Source organism: Poecilia reticulata, linkage group LG1 (assembly GCF_000633615.1).
Source record: "Poecilia reticulata strain Guanapo linkage group LG1, Guppy_female_1.0+MT, whole genome shotgun sequence".
In the NCBI taxonomy this organism is placed as follows: Eukaryota; Metazoa; Chordata; class Actinopteri; order Cyprinodontiformes; family Poeciliidae; genus Poecilia; species Poecilia reticulata.
The window spans coordinates 21,425,437-21,444,013 of record NC_024331.1 but is presented as its reverse complement, the minus strand read 5'-3'; the positions used below and the strand labels follow the sequence as shown (position 1 = coordinate 21,444,013).

The following is an 18,577-nucleotide window of genomic DNA, read 5'->3' as shown; positions in this document are numbered from 1 at the left end:
CATCATAGATTTGATTTACACAATTGGTCCATTTAAAGAGAATAATGATTTACATTTGTTGGTTGGTTTTTAGGTCCCAAATGAGTAAAGGCAGCTGAAAGCTGAAAAAGATCACCCAGAAAGTTTGAAAAATGTACGTTAACCCTCCTGGGTCTGAAGATACTTTTGTATTTAATTTAGTTTATTTTGCACACCATCCCGATGATATTAGAAGTACAATGCTTTCATCATAGGAGCTGGTTTCTGACAAGACAAGCATCTCTTAATGGAGAATGAAACATTGTACAGGGAATACCAGACTCCTACAAAAAAATTTAAATATATACTTAGCTATAGCCTACCTCACCCTTCAATCAACTTTATTAAAGACGCAGAATAGGTCCATAGTGTGAAGATCTAAAAAAGAAAAACAATACTAAAATAATAAAACACAGTAATAAAACATTTAAATACAGCAAGCACAAAAGCAAGTCACTGAGTTGCCAAAAGGCTACATCGCCAGTGAGTCCACATCTTGGACTTACACCTAACTGAACTCTGTGAGATATCTGTTAGTGACAAGATAATGTTGTTTGTAGAGACACAAAGCCTCCCCATGAACCTGTACATAAGAGATCGCAGCACAATGTGATGTTATTTTAGTACCAGCAAGTCTGACTGGTGTTTTAAATCGTGGTTTGATAAGTGTTTTTTTTTTTAGTACAAAGATCAGATTTTGTGCATGAGGACATACTTAGCATATGCAAATTCTACTTTCTTTTATGTTTTCAATCTAATTTTGTAGTTATTTTTATTGGTGATCATAATATACTGCAACAAATGTTATTTTGGGTCACAACTTAAGGGAAAGGTAATATTGGTTATATTGGCATTGCCTTTAGCTTTAGCTAGCAGAAGATTCGAAGCCTGTTCAGCGAGTTCTGGCTAAAATAGAATGATAATTCCTATTGAACCAAAGCCATCAGCTCTAAATCAATTTATTTCTTTCTGCGCTGAGGTTTAAATAGGCTCCAAGTATCTAAAACCTATGGGGCCAGACCGGTTAAATTAAGGTCAGGAGATTACCTTCAGAGATCACCCTGTCCTGACACGTCATTAATCTTATCACTTAGCTTACCCGGTGTTTCCCATTTGTTTCTCTTTCATGTTCGTGGGAGAAGCTCTGAAGCGAAGGAGTCCATGGAGCCTGACAGCGGGACTCCCGGTGCTTCTCTGCCGGCTTCGGAAGTTGCTGGTCCTGAAAGTTCTTTCCGCAGGACAGAAGCGACACAGTCTCTTTCCGTTCAAGGGGCAGGATGGCTCTCTTCCCCCCTGTGGAGCCCCCGCTCCAAAGCGAGAAAAGTGAAATTAGGAGGTGAAATATCAAGCGACGGAGCGTGGCTGGATGACCACTCGGATTTTACCAGCGCGTACTTTTCACGCAGAGCATCAGTGTAAGTTTCTCTGACGGCTGAGTGTAAATGTTAACTTTTAAAATATTAAATTCAATGTCCCTTAACATTCACACGCGTATACAAAAATATGGATTTTGCTTTATTGTTGAAAGCTGAACGTTTTCTCAAAAGAAAAGGGTGCAAAATTCGATTTTTCTTTAAAAAACATTGTGTTTCTCTCGGTTTTTCCCAGCCAGTGTCTGTTCTGGCTCAGCTGGTCTTGAGCTCTTTCTGCTCCAACCCGACGCACAGTGACACACATTCCGCTACTAATGACTATAGAAAAGGTTTTGTATTTTATCAGAAACAAGAAAAACTGGGCATTTCTCTCCCTGTTGTACTTTTAAACTTGGTAAGCGGTCTGTTAATATTAACACATTATAATACTGTGTTGGAGAGATTCAATTAGAAATTTAGCATAGTCGGAAAAAAAGGAAATAATTATGACTGCAACTGTGAAAAAGTTTAATTGCAAGTCAGCCATTTTGGATTTTTAAGGTCAGCACTGATGTGAGGAGTCAAAAATATCCCTCTTGGAACTCAGACTTTAGGTGACCCTATTTTGTTTTTTCAACCTTGAAAATTTCTTTTTTCTCTCTCTCTCTCAATACAAATAGAACAAAATGAAACTATGTCATTTGACCAATACATAGTGCCAATATAAAAAAAAAATGGAAAAGGAAAGCTTTTGTTTGTTTATTTTGTGTTTATGACTCAAAGCACCAGAAAAATGGCATATTCTGTTGTCATACTATTTTTGAAATGTCTGTTCAGAAGGTAATATTTGGAAAACCCTACTTGTTATCAAAAGTAGGTTTCCCCTACTCTTTAACAAAGTAGGGACCTACCTTGTTAGGGTTAATCAATTAATGATCATTAATCAAATTGATTTTGATTGATTTAAATGATTGATTGATTCATTCATTCATTCATTTCACTACGTCAGCATCATTGGAGCACACTACGTCAGCATCATTGGAGCAATGTTATCTTTTTCCTATTTCTTAAACTATGCTCAGCACAAGAGGCTCCAGCCTTCTGTGCAGCTCCTGAATCAGCCACTGTTCACTAGCAGCTGTGCCTCGGTTGGTTATCATTACTTGTCTTCCTGTCTTTGATTTCAGGATCAGTGATCCTCAGGCAGATATGACACCAAGGTTTCTGAAGAGCATGGGAAACCTGGACATCATCTCCCACAAGGACAAATGTGACTGCCAAGTTTCTCATGACCTCCATGACCCGCTAATGATGGCTCCTCACCACAGAACGTCTGTTCCCGTTACTTCAATCCTCAGTGCTCCTGATAAGACGGATTGTTCCTTACGGCCTCCAGTTTCTCCCTGTCCTCCCATTTGTCTTTGCTCCAACAAGTTGCCTTTTGCTCCTTATATTCAGCCTACAGTTGATCTGAAGAGTGTGTCCTGTGGCCTCGGAGAAGGCTGCCCATGGATGATAGGGCTCCTGGGAGGAGGACTGAGATGGATGGGATCTGTGGCAGAGCTCTGCCAGGGAGCTCTCAACCATGCTGGGGAGCTGCTGGCTGCTGAGGGTGGTGCCCTTTCCCTTGTGAGAAAGGCCTACAGTGGAGAAAGTGATTTAGAGGAAGTGATATCCTTGACAGCAAATGGGTGCAGCCAGGCACATCAGAAAATACTGCAGGGTGTCATGGAGCTGGTTTTGGCCACAGGTTCGCCAATAAACCTGAGAGATGCTCAGAAGGTATTTTATTTTGCATTGTACCTTGCGAAGGTTTCTGTACCTCCAAACGTTTTCAGATTTGGTCATGTTGCACTGTGAAAACATAACAGCTTACCACAAGGAAAACACGTGGAAGAAGCAGGTTTTTCAGATAAGACCAAAAAATGTACTTTTTCAATTACTGTGTTGTGAAAAAGTATCACTGACCGTAACACTTAACACAACACCCCCTCTATGAAACATGGTGGTGGCAGAATCATGCTTAGGATCTTTTTTTTTCAGCTGGGATTTGGAAGCTGATCATTGGTAATGAAAAGTTGAATGCAGCTAAATACAGGGCACTCATAGAAAAATATTCTGTAGTGTCCACTAATCACTGTTCCAGCAGAACAAGTATTCATCCGGAGCTACAATGGAATGAGATCAAAAATACTTTATTGATCCCATGAATGTTAAAAATCCAAACTTTGACTAAATCATTTATCAACTTAATTGTTCATAGACTGAGTTTCAACTTTTTATGTGCAACAATGGTAAAAACATACAATATACATTTTGAAGGTGAAATTTCAGCAAAAGGTGGTTCTTTAAATTATTTACTCAAATGCACTATGTACAAACGCATATATTTTATTTTTATTAGTAAAGAAATTATATACATATATATATAAAGCATTTCATTTCCTTACACTCCCCAATTGTACACCACTTTGGGTTAATCTATCACACAAAATCTTATTGAAGTTTGTTTTCCATGTGACATAAAGTGGAATATTCTTATTTAGGAGTTAAAGACTTAAAATTTGAATTCACCCTATTTATTAAGATCATAAAGAGTTAGCCTCATGTGTCTTCTGGTTTAGCGGCATGTTTGACAACATGGTCGTCTCATGGCTAGTGGGAAGCAAGTCACAAAATCCCAGATGGAGTTGCTGCTTTTAATCCTTTTAGACTTAGTCTACTGATAAAGTGGTTTGCTAAGCTGAAGTAATTAGCAATTATGCTGTGCTTTCAACGTGGCACCTTTTGGCTTTAACCGGGTTTATTCACCCAAACATTCACTTAAAGCGGCGCCCAATAAATATGTGAACAAAATAGATGCTGTACTTTCCTTTTCTGTAAACCAAACACTATAAAAAATAATACTGGCATACATTTGAAGTTCAGTGTAATAACTACACATGAAGAGGGTTTAGGAACCAATCGGACAGTCTCTCCCAAAAACCTGCAGTGATGCAGTAAAATGCATGATTTACTTGATGATATTTGCACTGGCACTGACCTGCACCAGGAGTAAAGGTGGCAGAGGCCACTAAAAGGCTTACAGCTGATGCCCTCTGCAGCCCTCGTCTTTTCGGCCAATGTCATTAGGGATGAGAGTTATTTCCTGGTACAGTTAGAACACAGGTAATCCTCGGTTAGGACGGATAGGAAAGGTATTCTAGCAATTCCAGCTATTCCAGTTATTGATCTATGATTTTCATATTTTTTGTTTTAGATACAATATGAAAGGTAGGGTGTGCATTTGTATTAATTCCTTTTGAGTCAATATTTGTTTGCGTTTACCTTTACCAAAATAACTCAATCTCAGCCAGATGAGATAGAGTATATGTGAATATCCATTTTTAAGCTTTGCCAAATGGTTTCAATTATATTTAGGAACCCTGTTCTATTCTAGTGGAAGAATATGGTTTAATCTAAACCATTTTACCATGGCTTCTGGCTGTATGTTCAAGGCATACAGCCAAAAGCTTGTAACATCTTAAGCGTTCTGCAGCCTGTAACAGGTTTACTTCAAGGTTTGCCCAGTATGTGCCACTCCCCAGGTGCGGAGCTATGGGGGCAGCTGGAGGTGCCAGGGAGGGAGAAATGGTTTCAAGTCGCTTTAATGTGTAATTATAAACGGAGAAAGTGCGCCCTCACCTGTTCAGAAAGGTGTACGTAATGTTAAAGTTATTGTCCCTCAATGGGATATATAGTAGTCAGTGCCAGTGGCTGTTTGACTCACGGTTTAGCCAATGTGCTTCCTGGGTAAAAATCCAACGAGACCCCCCGCCCCCAGCTCAACAGTTTCCAGCAGCACAGGCGATACACGTGACAGGCCCGGTCATTGGCCCCACCCCCTGGCCCGACGCTGACTAACCCTAACCCACTCCCCATCGACTATGTACAGCTTCTCTATATAGAGATGTACAGAGAAGTTGTACAACTCCCTGAAGCATGATTCTTTGTGTTTGTCTCCGAGATAAAATTCAAGTTAAATCCCTCAAGGCTTCTGGTTGTTAAGTGTTCAAAGTGAACAAATCCTTTTGCAAGGCTCAATGTGCCTGCATACTGTCAAAATGTTTCTGCATAGAGATTGGTTAATAAGTAATATATTCTGTTGCCAAATTACACAAATATCTAACACATGCAGTTTTTCTGTACCTGTCTTACATGCATATATTTTTAAAATAAGTGAGACCCTCGGAAATAATATTGTAAGACTTGTTGTATTTGTTTACTTCTGCAGGATCCCAGGTTCAAAGTAGACAGTAAACAGTGCTTAAAGATTAGGACGGTTTTGAGTGTTCCTATCAAGAACCACAGGCGAGAGGTAACATTCATCACAGTTCTATTTGTGTATTGATTTTGCACTTGAAGTTCTATCGATACTGCATAACAATGAGTTATGTGATTTGTTTTTTAGGTGTTGGGTGTGGTGGTAATGATCAACAAAAGAAAAGGCTGTGATTGCCATCCTGCTTTTACCTCCATGGATGAAAAGGTGAGAAATGGAACCAGTGGATGAGAGTCTTTGTTAGAATATGTATCAATTCCTGCCTGGGAAAAACTGTGTATTAAATTTTATTACTCAGGTAGTGTCCAATCATATGGATGTATTGGGGATGGTTCTGGAAAACATCCAGCTGTATGAGAGTTCAAGACAAGAGGCTAAGCGCAGCCAGGTAGCAACATGACATCTGTTGTGTGTCCACATAATAAATCCCTCAATGTTCATGCATACTGTATATCTGTGTGTCTCTTAGGCTCTGATAGAAATGGCACAGGTGTTATCAAGGGAGCATCATTCTTTCAAGGTTCTGTTGAGCAAGATGGCCGCCACAATCATGCCTTTCACGCATGCTCAATACTGCACTATCTTCATCCCCAGTGACCAAACCTCAGTCACAAAGGATGATCAGGTTGATCTTCTAATTAACATCATATTTAGCATTTTATTAGTTGTTTGAGTTCTACATGTCAGGTTTGTATTATATACAACATTGTATTTTCTGCTGCTTTCTGGCTTTTACCATAGATCATATTCTCATGTGTGATACACTTGGAGTGTGAAGAGCTTGGATCAACTTGCCAAATCTACAGAAGGTATGTCCTACAGACAATGAGACCTCTTGACAATTAACATTTTTCATTTTTAGATTTTCTGTTTAAAAAAAAATCATATGTCTATATTATTTTTTAGGGAGCATGACATCAGTGCTATAGATCTGTCACATGCTTGTGAAACAATGAGGGCTACAGAAACTGTTAATATGGCAAAGAGCACTGTTGAATCAGAGAGGAGTATCGTCTGCTGCCCTGTGAGAAATGAAAGGTCAGAAAATGCTATTGGTAAGTTTCTTGATTTTATATATGTATCACTTACTTTTATTTAAAATGATTTTCGAGGGATGATCAAAGTTTGAAGTATAGTTTGATCAAAAAATGAACAAAAAACAGAAATAAAAATACATGTCTTTATTTCTGCTAAAGACTGAACACTATTAAACACCCTGAGTTGCTCAGTGTCTGTTTTTCTGTCATTAAGCTGTGTGCCAGCTCATGAACAAACGGACCAGAGACTCAGATGAACTGGAACCCTTTAATCGATACGATGAGCGACTCCTGGAGGATCTGGCTGTGTACTGTGGTCTGGCCTTGCAGTACGCTCAAGCTGTCCAGATCACTAAAGTGAGGAGGGCCAGCATAGAGGTTACAGAAGAGGTAGGAGGGTTATCCCTAACTTTACCCTGGAGAGTACAGTAAATGTGCTCAGATTAATCCATAAATTTGCCATACAGAGGTGTAGTTTTTGGCATTGTTGCCTCTCTTCATGATGTGAAATATGAATGTTTTTTAATTGTGGTTCAGAGTATTAGAAAAGCATGTGTCTTACTTTGTTTATAAATGTTTAAATTTACTTATATGAATGTTAAACTTGCAGGTTCTTGCCTACCACCTCACTGCAGCAGAAGAGGACATTAAGGCACTGCAGGTGATTTCATTTTTTTGTTTGGTTGTTTGCTCTATTCTTTCTTCCTTTCAAAGTAGAATCTACATGTTGACTGATGATATTTACAAAAAAAACCCTACACCTGACAAAAACACTCCCCTCTGGCTGTTAAGCAATGTTTTTTGATTACAAAAATAAAATGCACATTTGTTTGTTTGCGTGTGGTGGTGATGATGGTGTTGGTTTTGCAGGAGACCACAATCCCACCAGCAGAATCACTGAATATTTTGGACTTCCATTTCTCTGATTTTGGCCTACCAGAAGACGCCACCACTCAGGCCACAGTTCGAATGTTTCTGGACCTGAATTTAGTGCAGGACTTCAACATTGATTACAAGGTATCTGATCTGCTTTGTTTCTATTAAAGCAAGCTTAATTTGTAAAGCAGATTTCCTTCTCTCTACGCCATAATACCAATCTGTCAGTCACCTTTCTTTCCTGTATAGAGCCTTTGACAATGGGTCCTCACTGTGAGACGTGGCTACAGGAGCCACGTTCCTTATCACAACTGGAGCCATGCACTGAGCACTGCTCAAAGTATGTTTGCTATGCTCATGGCAACAGATCAGCTACCGGTGAGTGAATGTATGAGTCACACCTGTAGACTAATAAATATGGAGGGTATTTTTATACGTACAATAGTGTGTGTACACATGAAGTTAAAAGATTATTTATTACATTGAATGATAGTCACTGTATCCACAGTCAGTCTTTTGACTAATTGTAAACTTTGACTGTCAGAGTTTACCATCAGGAGAATAATAGCCATTTTGAACATAAATCTGGGTGAATAACAGATCCGGCTTTGTCTGATTTTTTTTTCTTCTACTTTATTTCTATTGTTTGAAGAGCATCTAAATATTAAAATTTTTGGATCATTTCTTCAATAAACAAATATTTAATGCAGTTATTATTGATTTACAATAATAAGAAGCAGATATAGACAGCTGGAAATGGCAGGGAGTTTCTGGGGGGTATGGGCAGGTAGTCTAATGTAAATAAAATAAATAAAACAACTCTATGTATGTTTTTGCTCATCTGATTTGATCAAAATGTATACAGACTACACACAGAGATTGGCTCAAACATAAAAAAGAAAATATTTTCTCATACATAGGACAAGAAAAATGAAGCTGATTATACTCAATTATTTTGGTCTTTAAACCTTCCTTTTAATTTCTTTGTGTCTCAGAAAATTTTTTCTCGGCTGGAGATCTTAGCATTGATGATAGCCACCCTGAACCACGACATCGACCACAGAGGAGTTAGCAACTCCTACATAGAAAGGTAAACTTTTTCATTCAACGCATAATTTCTTTTTCAAATAAGCAGTGATATGTCATAAATACTAATACTTCTTAAACACTTTCACATTTTGTTATATTATTTCTACAAAATTGAATATATTTTATTGGAATTTGATGTGATGATGACCAACACAAATTAGAGCAAAAATTGTGGAAGAGAAATGATTGCAAGTTTCCCTATTTAAAAAATCTACATAAATCTATATATTCTAAATCATAAATGCAAATCTGAAAACAGTGGTGAGCATTTGCATTGATCACCATGTTCCCTGATAGCCATAAATAAGATATTGTGCAGCCAATGAAGTTTGTTTGAGAACATTAGTGAGAAGCATCGTGGAGACCAAGGAACACAACAGACAACCCAGAGAGAAAGTTGTTAGAAGCTTAAAAACACTGTCCAAAGTTCAACCTTCTATGGACGACTGTTCAGTCTGTCATCTAAAGCCAAGACATGGAATATAGTCTACAAAACAACTGTCAACATGCCCTGGTCTGGCTGCTTAGGCCAGAGTTTATGCAATCTGGTACATGTTCACCTTGTGTCACACTCCATGATTCTAAAATAAATCAAAGAAAAACTCCAAAATTTTGTCATAAGACCACGTTACACTGCTCTAATGCTTGCTGTTAATGATATGCAATTGTATGAAATCCAGAGAATGTAGCCAAAGATCAGTATTTATGGAATTACGTTCTCTGTCTTATTGGACGGCAGACTAAACAAAAATCAGCATGCCACAAAAAGAACTGCATACCAACAGTGAAGACGCCACCATAGACGTGGTGGTGTCATGATATGGGAATGCTTTGCTGCAGCAGGACTCGGTCAGCTCAACATAATGGAATTCTACCACATATCAGATGGTGCTTAAGATAAATGCGAGAAGATCTGTAGAAAAATTAAAGGTGTGACTGAACCTGGTCATGCAACATGACAATGACAGAAAACATACCTGAACATGTATAAAAGGCTGGCTCGAAATTATAAAATGGAAATTTATGGTCTAAGATGAACTCCAGGTCTTGATTTCATTGAGATGTTGGGAGATGGAAAACAAACTGTACATGCAAGAGACTTCTCAAACATCTCTCAGCTGGAAGTGAGGAACAGAATAAGCTGACCTTAGACCAATGTCAAACACTTGTTGACGCCTATAAGAAGCATCTCAATTAAGTTTTTTTAATTAAAGTGATAAAACTAGCAATTAGGGAAATGGGCATCCTAGTTTTTTTCTCAGCCTGAGCTGAGAAATGCATTTTTGAGAAAACTTGTTGGACCCTGCAAAAGATTAAAGACCGGTCCAGAAGATCTCACCTTCCATCAATACTGAATTGCCAAAACAATGTGTATCCTTTCTCTCCACTTCACCATTGTGCACTACTTTGTGTTGGTCTATCACATGACAAAATGTGAAAACGTTTAAAGAATCTGGATAGTTTTGCAAAGCATTTTACGCTGGGATCTTTCTGTCTTGTAGGTCTCAGCAGCCTTTAGCTCAGTTGTACGGTCACTCCTCTTTAGAGAACCACCACTACAACCTGTGCATCTTCATTCTGAATAACACCGTAAAATTTGATCTCCTTGTTTTGGATTTTTTTATTATTTCCTCAAACTTTTTAGTTGTCTCTTTTTAAGTTATTTGTCTTCCTCTCTTAGTCTCTCTCTGATTCTCTTCTAGGGGAGCCAGATCCTCAGCAACTTATCAGATGAGGACCACAGAGCTGTACTGACCATGATCAAAAGGGCAATCCTTGCTACTAATCTTAACATCTACATGCAGTATGTTTGGAAAAAAATTGTCAAAGTAGGAAGAGGTCCAGCACTTGCATAACAATAATTCTAACCCCTCATAAATTCGTTTACTGTGCTATTTGTAGAAGAAGAGGAGAATTTTTTTCTCTTGCTGAGAAAAGCAGGGTGAACTGGAGGAGTGAGAAACAAAGAGATTTGCTGAGGTGAGAGTGAAGATAATTCATCTGAGAGTCATTTATAACTACGTGTATAGTAAAAGAGAGTGAAGAGTTGTCTTTTATGTTATTAATTTACCTGACAGATCAATGCTGATGACAGCTAGTGATCTATCTGCTATCACAAAGCCTTGGCCCGAGCAAAAAAGGGTAGGTCTCAGAAAATTCTGATTACCTAAACAAGCACAGTCTTTTTGATCTACTACTTGCTTTAACCTTCATTTCTTCTCCTTTCAGATTGCCAACCTTGTTGCCATGGAGTTCTTTGCTCAAGGGGACAAAGAGAGAGAGGAGTTTAAAACCAAACCTATTGTAAGTTGCAATTCATCAGGAGTTTCTGGTACAGTAATACTGTAATACAGATATTGCTAACAAAGCTTGACAAATTTTTTGCATTGTTTTGTGGTACAATCTGTTAAACAGTTATTTATGAGATAGTATAGTAAACTGACAACATGGTGACTGCGCTTTAGACAAAACTGAGTTATAGTATAGTAAACTGACAACATGGTGACTGCGCTTTAGACAAAACTGAGTTGAAAGGATTTTTATTGTATTTTGATTTTGTTTTTCTGATGAAATATGGGTGTATTCTTACATTTCTAAATGAATACATCCATATTAGAAGCTGTTTTAACTTCTTCCTCATTAGGACGTAATGGACAGAGAAAACAGTACCCGTCTGCCATACATGCAGGTTGAATACATCGATGAGATCTGCTTCCCTCTGTACAAGGTTTGAGCTTTGCTCAAGTTTTCATAGCTTTTAAACATTTTTGTTTTAGTTTGAGCCATATTGTAACTACAAATTTCAATTGATTTTATTAGAAGATGATGCAATAGATCAAACCAAGTAGCAAATTTAATAAAATTGTAGCTGTGGGTGTGTGTTTTTTAGTTGTTTGGATGGAAGGGTAACCTCTGGCTGGCCTAGTCTGAAGTTTTATGCAGCCGCTGACGGATTTCCCTCAAGAATATATTGTATCTAGCTCCATCCTTCTTCCCGTCAGCCTTCCTGCCTTTATCTGCAAAAGCATCCCCGCAGCGTGCTGCTGCCTCAGTAATGTCTTACAGTGGGCACTGAATGTTTAGGGGATGTGTAGCATTAGCTTCCCTTTACATAAAACGTTTTGCATGTCAGTCACAAAGTTTGAGCTAATTGGTTTGTAAACCATTGTCGGCCTGTCGCATAAAATTCCGATTAAGATTTTCGTTGCATCCTGACAAAATGTAGAATAGTTCAATAAGTTCGAAAACTTTTGCGAAGAACTATATTTAAGTAACATCTTCTACGCTCTTGTTACTGCACTCTAATTGAATCTTTACTTACCCATTCATCCTTTCTCTCTGTGTTCAACTCAGGCTGTGTCAAAATTATTCGACAGCTGCTCTCCTTTGGTGAATGCTTGTAAGAAGAACAGAAAAAACTGGTTGCATCTTGCTGAAGGCACACAGGAAGAAAAGCTTGAAGACAACTGCAGTTTATACTTTGAAACTGAAAGAAGTGAAGAGGAAGAGACAGAAAGAGGAGCAGAACAATAGCCAAAAGAAAAAAAACACATGATGTTTTGAAGCATTTTTTGGGCACATCAGAACTGAAAATGAATCTGGAACCCATTGCCAGTAGGCTTATTTTTATTCCTCTACATCTGAATTTTGACCTACAGAAATCTATAAACTTGTTTTTGTTTGCACTAGCTTTTTTTTTGTTTAGTCAGTTGGGATTACAAAACCTATCTATACGCCTAATGCCAGAATGAGGGGGAGAATTTTTTATTAACAAGTTTGTATGTGCTTTGATACACTTTAAAATTGTGAAAGCCCAGATGACAATTACTTTGACAAAGTTAAATCACAACATTTGAGGTAACGGGGGGGAATGCTTCTGGGTGTATTTTAATTTCCTTGTGTGAAATTATGTAGAAATAAGAAGAAATCGGGCAAGATATCATGAACAGAATTGAAGACGTGTTCACACTGGTACAATTTCCATTGGCTCAAGCTGTCACATTATTGTGGTCAAACAACTTTATGTAAGGATAAACACCATATGAATTTGCAGCCACTATACTATTTTGGAGTGAGACAGTTTCTTTGTCCCAGACACAAATGTATTTTGGTGTGAAAGGTTCAAATCAATCCCAGAATAAAAGCAGAAGACCTTGTAGAGATGCAAACTGAAGCTGGTGAGAGAGTGGCATTAATCAGTTTGCAAAGCGTTATCTACAAACATGGAAAACTCTTCAAAACATAAGGATGTCGAGAAAAAGCTACCAATGTTTTGTCTCCTACTTTAGAAAGTGAAATTCTTTGTAGAGATTCATTTCAAGCCTTTATTTGTGGTCACTTTTATAATTTTATAATTAGAATTTGAGTTTTACATAACATTAGTTTCAACAAAGCATTTTAATGTATATACTGTATGTTAGGTATTGGTGATATTATAACTTTACATATGTCTAGAAGACAGTCATTGACACCCTCCACAATGAGGGTAAATTTGGAAAGGCCTTTGCTAAAGAAGTGTTTTTTCAAAAAAAAAAAATTATCAAAGCATATTCACAAAAATTTAACAGAAGGAAAAGGTGTGATACAAGACGATGCACTAGCAATGGGGAGAGTTGCAGCCTTGAGAGGATTATCAAACAAAATATATTTAACAATTTGGAGGAGCTTCACCAAAACGGCACTGAGGCTGAAGTGCATCAAGATACTACACAAACAAATCCCGGACAAAAATATATTGGACTTTTTAGAGATATCCTATTTAATTATTTTATTTTAGTAGATGTACTTATTGATATAACTGTATAAATATATACAAAATTATTATAAAATTATATATAAAATTATAACATTTTAATAAATTCGCTCACTGCTGCGGCGGCTTTATTGCAATCCTCCATTCCTGTGCAATATTTTATGAGGAAAAAGTACCTCCCCGATCCAATCTGTTGGGGGCGCTGCGTTTACTTAACTTAGGTTGCTGCTGCTTCGGTAAATCTGCAGAAGAAGACGACGACAGAGAGACAAGAGGAAGAAAATGACAGGGCGCGCAAAAAGAAAAACCAAACCAAATCAGGTAATTTTAACCTCCTTCAACCACATTTGACTGCTATCTTAACTATCCATTGAGAAGATGGACTTACGAGGTTAAAACACGTATTGGTTATGAATAAAAAATACTGAAACTGCATCTATTATTAAGCGCAAATGGCAGAAGTGTGTGATGCGCTGAGTGAGCATCAGCGGTGGGAGCCAACATGGCAGCAGCTTCCCTGCTCAGTGCTGCTGCAGCACTGGTCACGTCATTTTAATGGTGCTTCACACACTGTTTCACATTTGTTCGTGTTGATAATTACTAGATAGCCTCCCTTTTTAACTTGCAAATCTCGTCAGTTAGCCTGTTGGATTGAGGTAGGGGGATGTTTCCATAGTTAATGTTATTTATCAAAGACTACAAATGGTCTGTTACGAGCTAAAACTTTTACATAATTGAATTAAGACGTGTTCATAGGCTTCTCTCAACTCAACTCTTAAGAAGTTCACATATCTGGTATATCACAGTTTACTACTCTGAGCACAGAGAGGCTACAGAGTTAAAGCTGTAGTGTCTGGTATTTTGTTAGATTTTTTTGTGTGTGAAAGACGAACCAAAGTGGCAAGTAATAATAAAATGGAAGGAAATAATAAGTGGTTTTACGAGTAGAACACGTTCGTGTTGATACTTATTAAAATCCGGTGCGCCCCGCTGTCTTTAAACGTCACCTGATTAGTAAGCAGAGTCCACCTGTATGTAATTCAGGCTGATTGTTAGAATGACCTTTGACGGCTGGAGGTAGAGAAATGATGCAGACCAACCAGGTGTTTACTCCTAACACAATGCAGATGACAGGATATGCAAAATAACCCCTGTTCAGTAGGTTATGTGTGGGCTCGCAGAGGCTCACAATGATCTGGACCACCATCCTTCTATAGTCCACTACACTCTATAAACATTCACAAATGACAAAAAACAATCTAATTTGTAAATATTTTCCAATATTGGAAAAATACCGATATTAAGAAAAACTGATTTCAGATTCTTCAAATGCACACCTCCATTTTCTTTGTTTTGTAAAAGGAGAGAGTCATCAAACCTTTTTCAACGACTGTGAGTTAATCCGTTACCTAAAAACCCTCCAAAGTTCATTGGATGTTGTGGTTGAAGTGTGAAAAGGTTTTCAAAGGTTCTGGACGCCATACAGCAACAAAACACATCCAACTAATTTAACTGTGAACGTATGTCATTGTGGATTTCTCTGCTTCTTCATTAGGAGTCGCGCTCAGCCAATGGAGAGGTGAAGAAAGCCCGAGCTGATGAACCTAAAGCTATGCTATCATCAAGAGTCGGCGCAGAGCAACGTGATGAGTTGGCTCAGCTGTATGGTTTTCACATGCCAGAGGATCTGTGCCACTTCTGGGACTTCTGCAAGGAGCTCAGTCCTGACAACCCCTGTGGTATATGCAGTAATTAAATGCAGTAGTTTATACTTGTGCTAAACCATTGTTTTGCTTCTCCGTTGTCTCTGGATGTTGTCAGAGACCCTGTTGTTCTCCACAGGGTTTTTGGAACTAATGGTACTGCTGTACTATCAGAGCTATTATTATTTTATGACGACTTGGATCACTCAAGGCCCACAAGCCAAATCTGACCTGCCAGACCTTTTTATGTGGCTGTCTTGATTGTAGACTAAACATTAAATGAGCTTAAATATCATGTTATTAATCAAATCAATGCAGTTTTTATCTGTTTAATGCCAAATTACATCAATCAGTTCCTCCAGTTTGAGAATTATTGTTGAAATTCACACAAAATCAACAAATTGCCACAGCTGGCTCTTTAAGAGCATTCATAATATTAATTTGGCCCAAAACAAAAATGGGTTTGACACTCCTGACTTGGAAGCAAAATCATTTTAAAGATTCCAGTTCAGGCCGTATTTTCAATCCGTGAACTAGATCGGTTCTTTACTCCTCGCAATCAGCTGAAAGGCTCAACAAACAATTGAAACCGTAACAAAGATCTGAAAAGAGGCTAATTCCTGAGCATATTTTTTGAGTGGGGAGGAAATCAGTATGATGTATTTATGCAAGTCTAAATTTAAAAATATCAGAACTAGAAATTAGTTTAGCTTCTCTGTCTGTGATCTTGCGCTGATTGTCTCAACACACTTTTGATTAGGTGCCGTGAAAGACACGCTGGGTCTCCAGCTGGTCGGCCCTTTCGACATTCTGGCAGGAGCTAACAGAAACGCCAAGAATCCTCAGCCCAACTTTCATCTGCATTGGAGGTATTTTTATGACCCACCAGAGTTTCAGACAATTCTCAAAGGGAGTGAGGATTCCCAGCATCACATGGGATACTACAGGTATACGTAATACATACATATATACATAACGTCTCATAGCTTTTCAGAAATTAATATGTTGGCTAAAGTTAGACCTATGAGTAGAATAAGTTGTAATTATTTTAATTGTTCAACTGTCAAAACATCAGGGATAGCCCAGACTCTCTGCCTTCGTTTGTTGGGGAAAATCATGCCAAGAAGGGCTGCAGCATAACACAAATGGGAGATAACATCTTTGCGGCTGTTTAGTAAGTAAACCACATTATTCTCCATATAATCAGCTGTGGAAAAATTGTGATTTCATACAGTTTTTTTTTATATCTATTTCTGTCTTTGAAATACTTTTCTTGCATCTCTTTAGCCTGCATTTGCTGAGGAAGAAGAAAGAGAGAAATAGTAAAAGAGCAGAAGAAGAGGCTTTGGAAAGCCTGGAGTCGAAGCTGAGAGACCAGGCTGAGACATTGGGATTTTCTTTAGAGCAGAAGACCAAAGGCATGAAGCAGCGGGACAGAAAGGTGATTCTCAAACCAGGTTCCTTCATCGTCTAAAAAAGTATGGAAAACTTTTTTTTTTTTCCAAACTTTTTTCCTTATATCATCTAAATACTGCATCCATCAACCTTTTCTTACACTCTTTATCCATTATTTGAGATCTCATTCATTCCTTCCCTTTTCATGCCTTCTTTTTCCTTTGCCTCATTACTCTAAACTTTTCCTTTCACTTATTCATTCCTGTTTGCCATTTTCCTTCATTCAGATTTCTTATAAGGAAATAAGCATCACAACGATAAATGAGTTATTCCCAATCTTCGAAAGCCATATGTGTACAACCTACACATAGCTTGCTTTAAAGTAGAGCTCAGATATTAATCTCCTTCTCTGTAACACTGCAGGTCGTTGCCAAGACCTTTCATGGTGCTGGTATTGTTGTGCCTGTGGACAAGAATGATGTAGGATACAGAGAACTACCAGAAACAGATGGTGACCTTTTTTTAAAAAAAATAAAAAATTCTTTGATATATTTTTATGTGAACTTTTAAATGTATTTCTTTACACATATTTCTACTAGCTGGTCTCAAGAAGATCTGTAAAGCCATTGCAGAAGCTCGGAATGATGAGGAACGTGTCAAAGCCTTTGGGCCAATCCAGGAGATGATGACATTTGTTCAGTTTGCTAATGATGAATGCGACTATGGAATGGGCTACGAACTTGGAATTGACCTTTTTTGTTATGGATCGCATGTGAGTTGAAGAACACCAACCCCATTACAACCTTGGAGTAATAATTTACTTACAGTTTAGATAATTAACCTCAGGATTGAAAAAAAATGTCTCTGACACAAGATAATAGCTTGAATTTCACTAAGCCTTTACACCTGGAGTGCAAACAATTGTTAATCTTGTCCATCCTTTTTTCCTCCAGTACTTTCATAAGGTTGTCAAGCAACTTCTACCAATGGCCTACAGCTTGCTGAAAAGGAATTTGTTTGGGGACATTTTGGAGAGCCATCTGAGCAGCCGCAGCCATAACAACTTGGACCAACTCTCTGCACAATAAAATAAAAGACTCAGCAGTCCATTAGAAGTTCTCATTCTGGTTCTTATAAGCTTTCCTGCCATGTATATTTGATTACTGGTGTTTGTCATGGTTAATGCTTTTTAGTGATTCTGTTGCTGCTGTCATTTATGGAATCATTTCAGTGATATATTGTTAAATTTACATGTGTAATAAAGTCGTTTTATATTTTTAGATGTTGTCTCTTGGTATCTTATACTTGCTAGGTGAATACTTCATCTAATTTGTCTATGTTGGTTAGGGACATTTTATTTTAATACATTGTAATAGAAACGGAAGACAGTGTTGTCAGTGGCTAAAGCTAAAATGAGCGTCATATCTGCCATAAAATTACTGGCTGCAGATGCCATAGTGTCCCATAGTCTCAACAGATCTCCCTGTTCTTTACAGCAATCAGAATTATGTTAATGGGTTTACTTTTTGCTTTGGTGCAAAAACTGTCAAAATTTTAAACTTTATTTCAAACGGCAATAAAAAAAACTTGACCCATAAGAGAACAAATGTGCGGCTGATTTTACTGTAGTGTATTATGAATTTTATTCCCAATCTATGCATGAAAACGTACATTTTCCCACCAAAAGTGGCAGTTGAGTTATCATGCATTTATTGGGCTAGAAAAAAAAATTGTAGAATGCAACCAATTACTGGTACCTTAATATATTTTTATGCTTCATTATGAAATGTTCTGTTCAAAAAGAAACAAATATTTAAAAGTTGAAGTTCCAAGTGGAAAAATCAAGGGTTCCTCATTTGCCCAACTTCACAATCCACCATGACTGAATAAAACTATGGATGGCTGCAGTAAAGAGAAGGTTTTAATAAAAGCTAGACTGCAAGTTAATTAGGTTTAAAGGAAAATATCTGGAAAAAAAAACTTGTTGCAGATGTTTATAATTGTGCTGTCCAGTTTAATATTGTCAAAAACTT

The 18,577-nt window shown here is 37.7% G+C and overlaps 2 protein-coding genes across 2 annotated transcripts; both read left to right on the top strand.

The window, feature by feature from the left end:
• The first annotated feature begins 1,102 nt into the window (after positions 1–1,102).
• pde5aa (phosphodiesterase 5A, cGMP-specific, a) lies at positions 1,103–12,867 on the top strand. The gene is given in 20 exon segments (XM_008417030.2): positions 1,103–1,433; positions 2,558–3,152; positions 5,644–5,727; positions 5,821–5,898; positions 5,990–6,079; positions 6,161–6,316; positions 6,433–6,500; positions 6,598–6,746; positions 6,943–7,118; positions 7,339–7,389; positions 7,599–7,745; positions 7,854–7,982; positions 8,600–8,694; positions 10,196–10,283; positions 10,397–10,497; positions 10,596–10,673; positions 10,772–10,835; positions 10,923–10,997; positions 11,338–11,421; positions 12,048–12,867. Coding segments are annotated over 20 exon segments (2,742 nt in total). The 5' UTR covers positions 1,103–1,179; the 3' UTR covers positions 12,228–12,867.
• An 839-nt stretch (positions 12,868–13,706) lies between these two features.
• hpf1 (histone PARylation factor 1) lies at positions 13,707–17,824 on the top strand. The gene is made up of 8 exons (XM_008417043.2): positions 13,707–13,767; positions 15,002–15,185; positions 15,910–16,096; positions 16,225–16,323; positions 16,437–16,590; positions 16,968–17,055; positions 17,144–17,316; positions 17,498–17,824. Exons 1-8 carry the CDS (start codon positions 13,729–13,731, stop codon positions 17,630–17,632), a joined length of 1,059 nt encoding a protein of 352 aa, XP_008415265.1. The 5' UTR covers positions 13,707–13,728; the 3' UTR covers positions 17,633–17,824.
• The last annotated feature ends 753 nt before the right edge of the window (positions 17,825–18,577 follow it).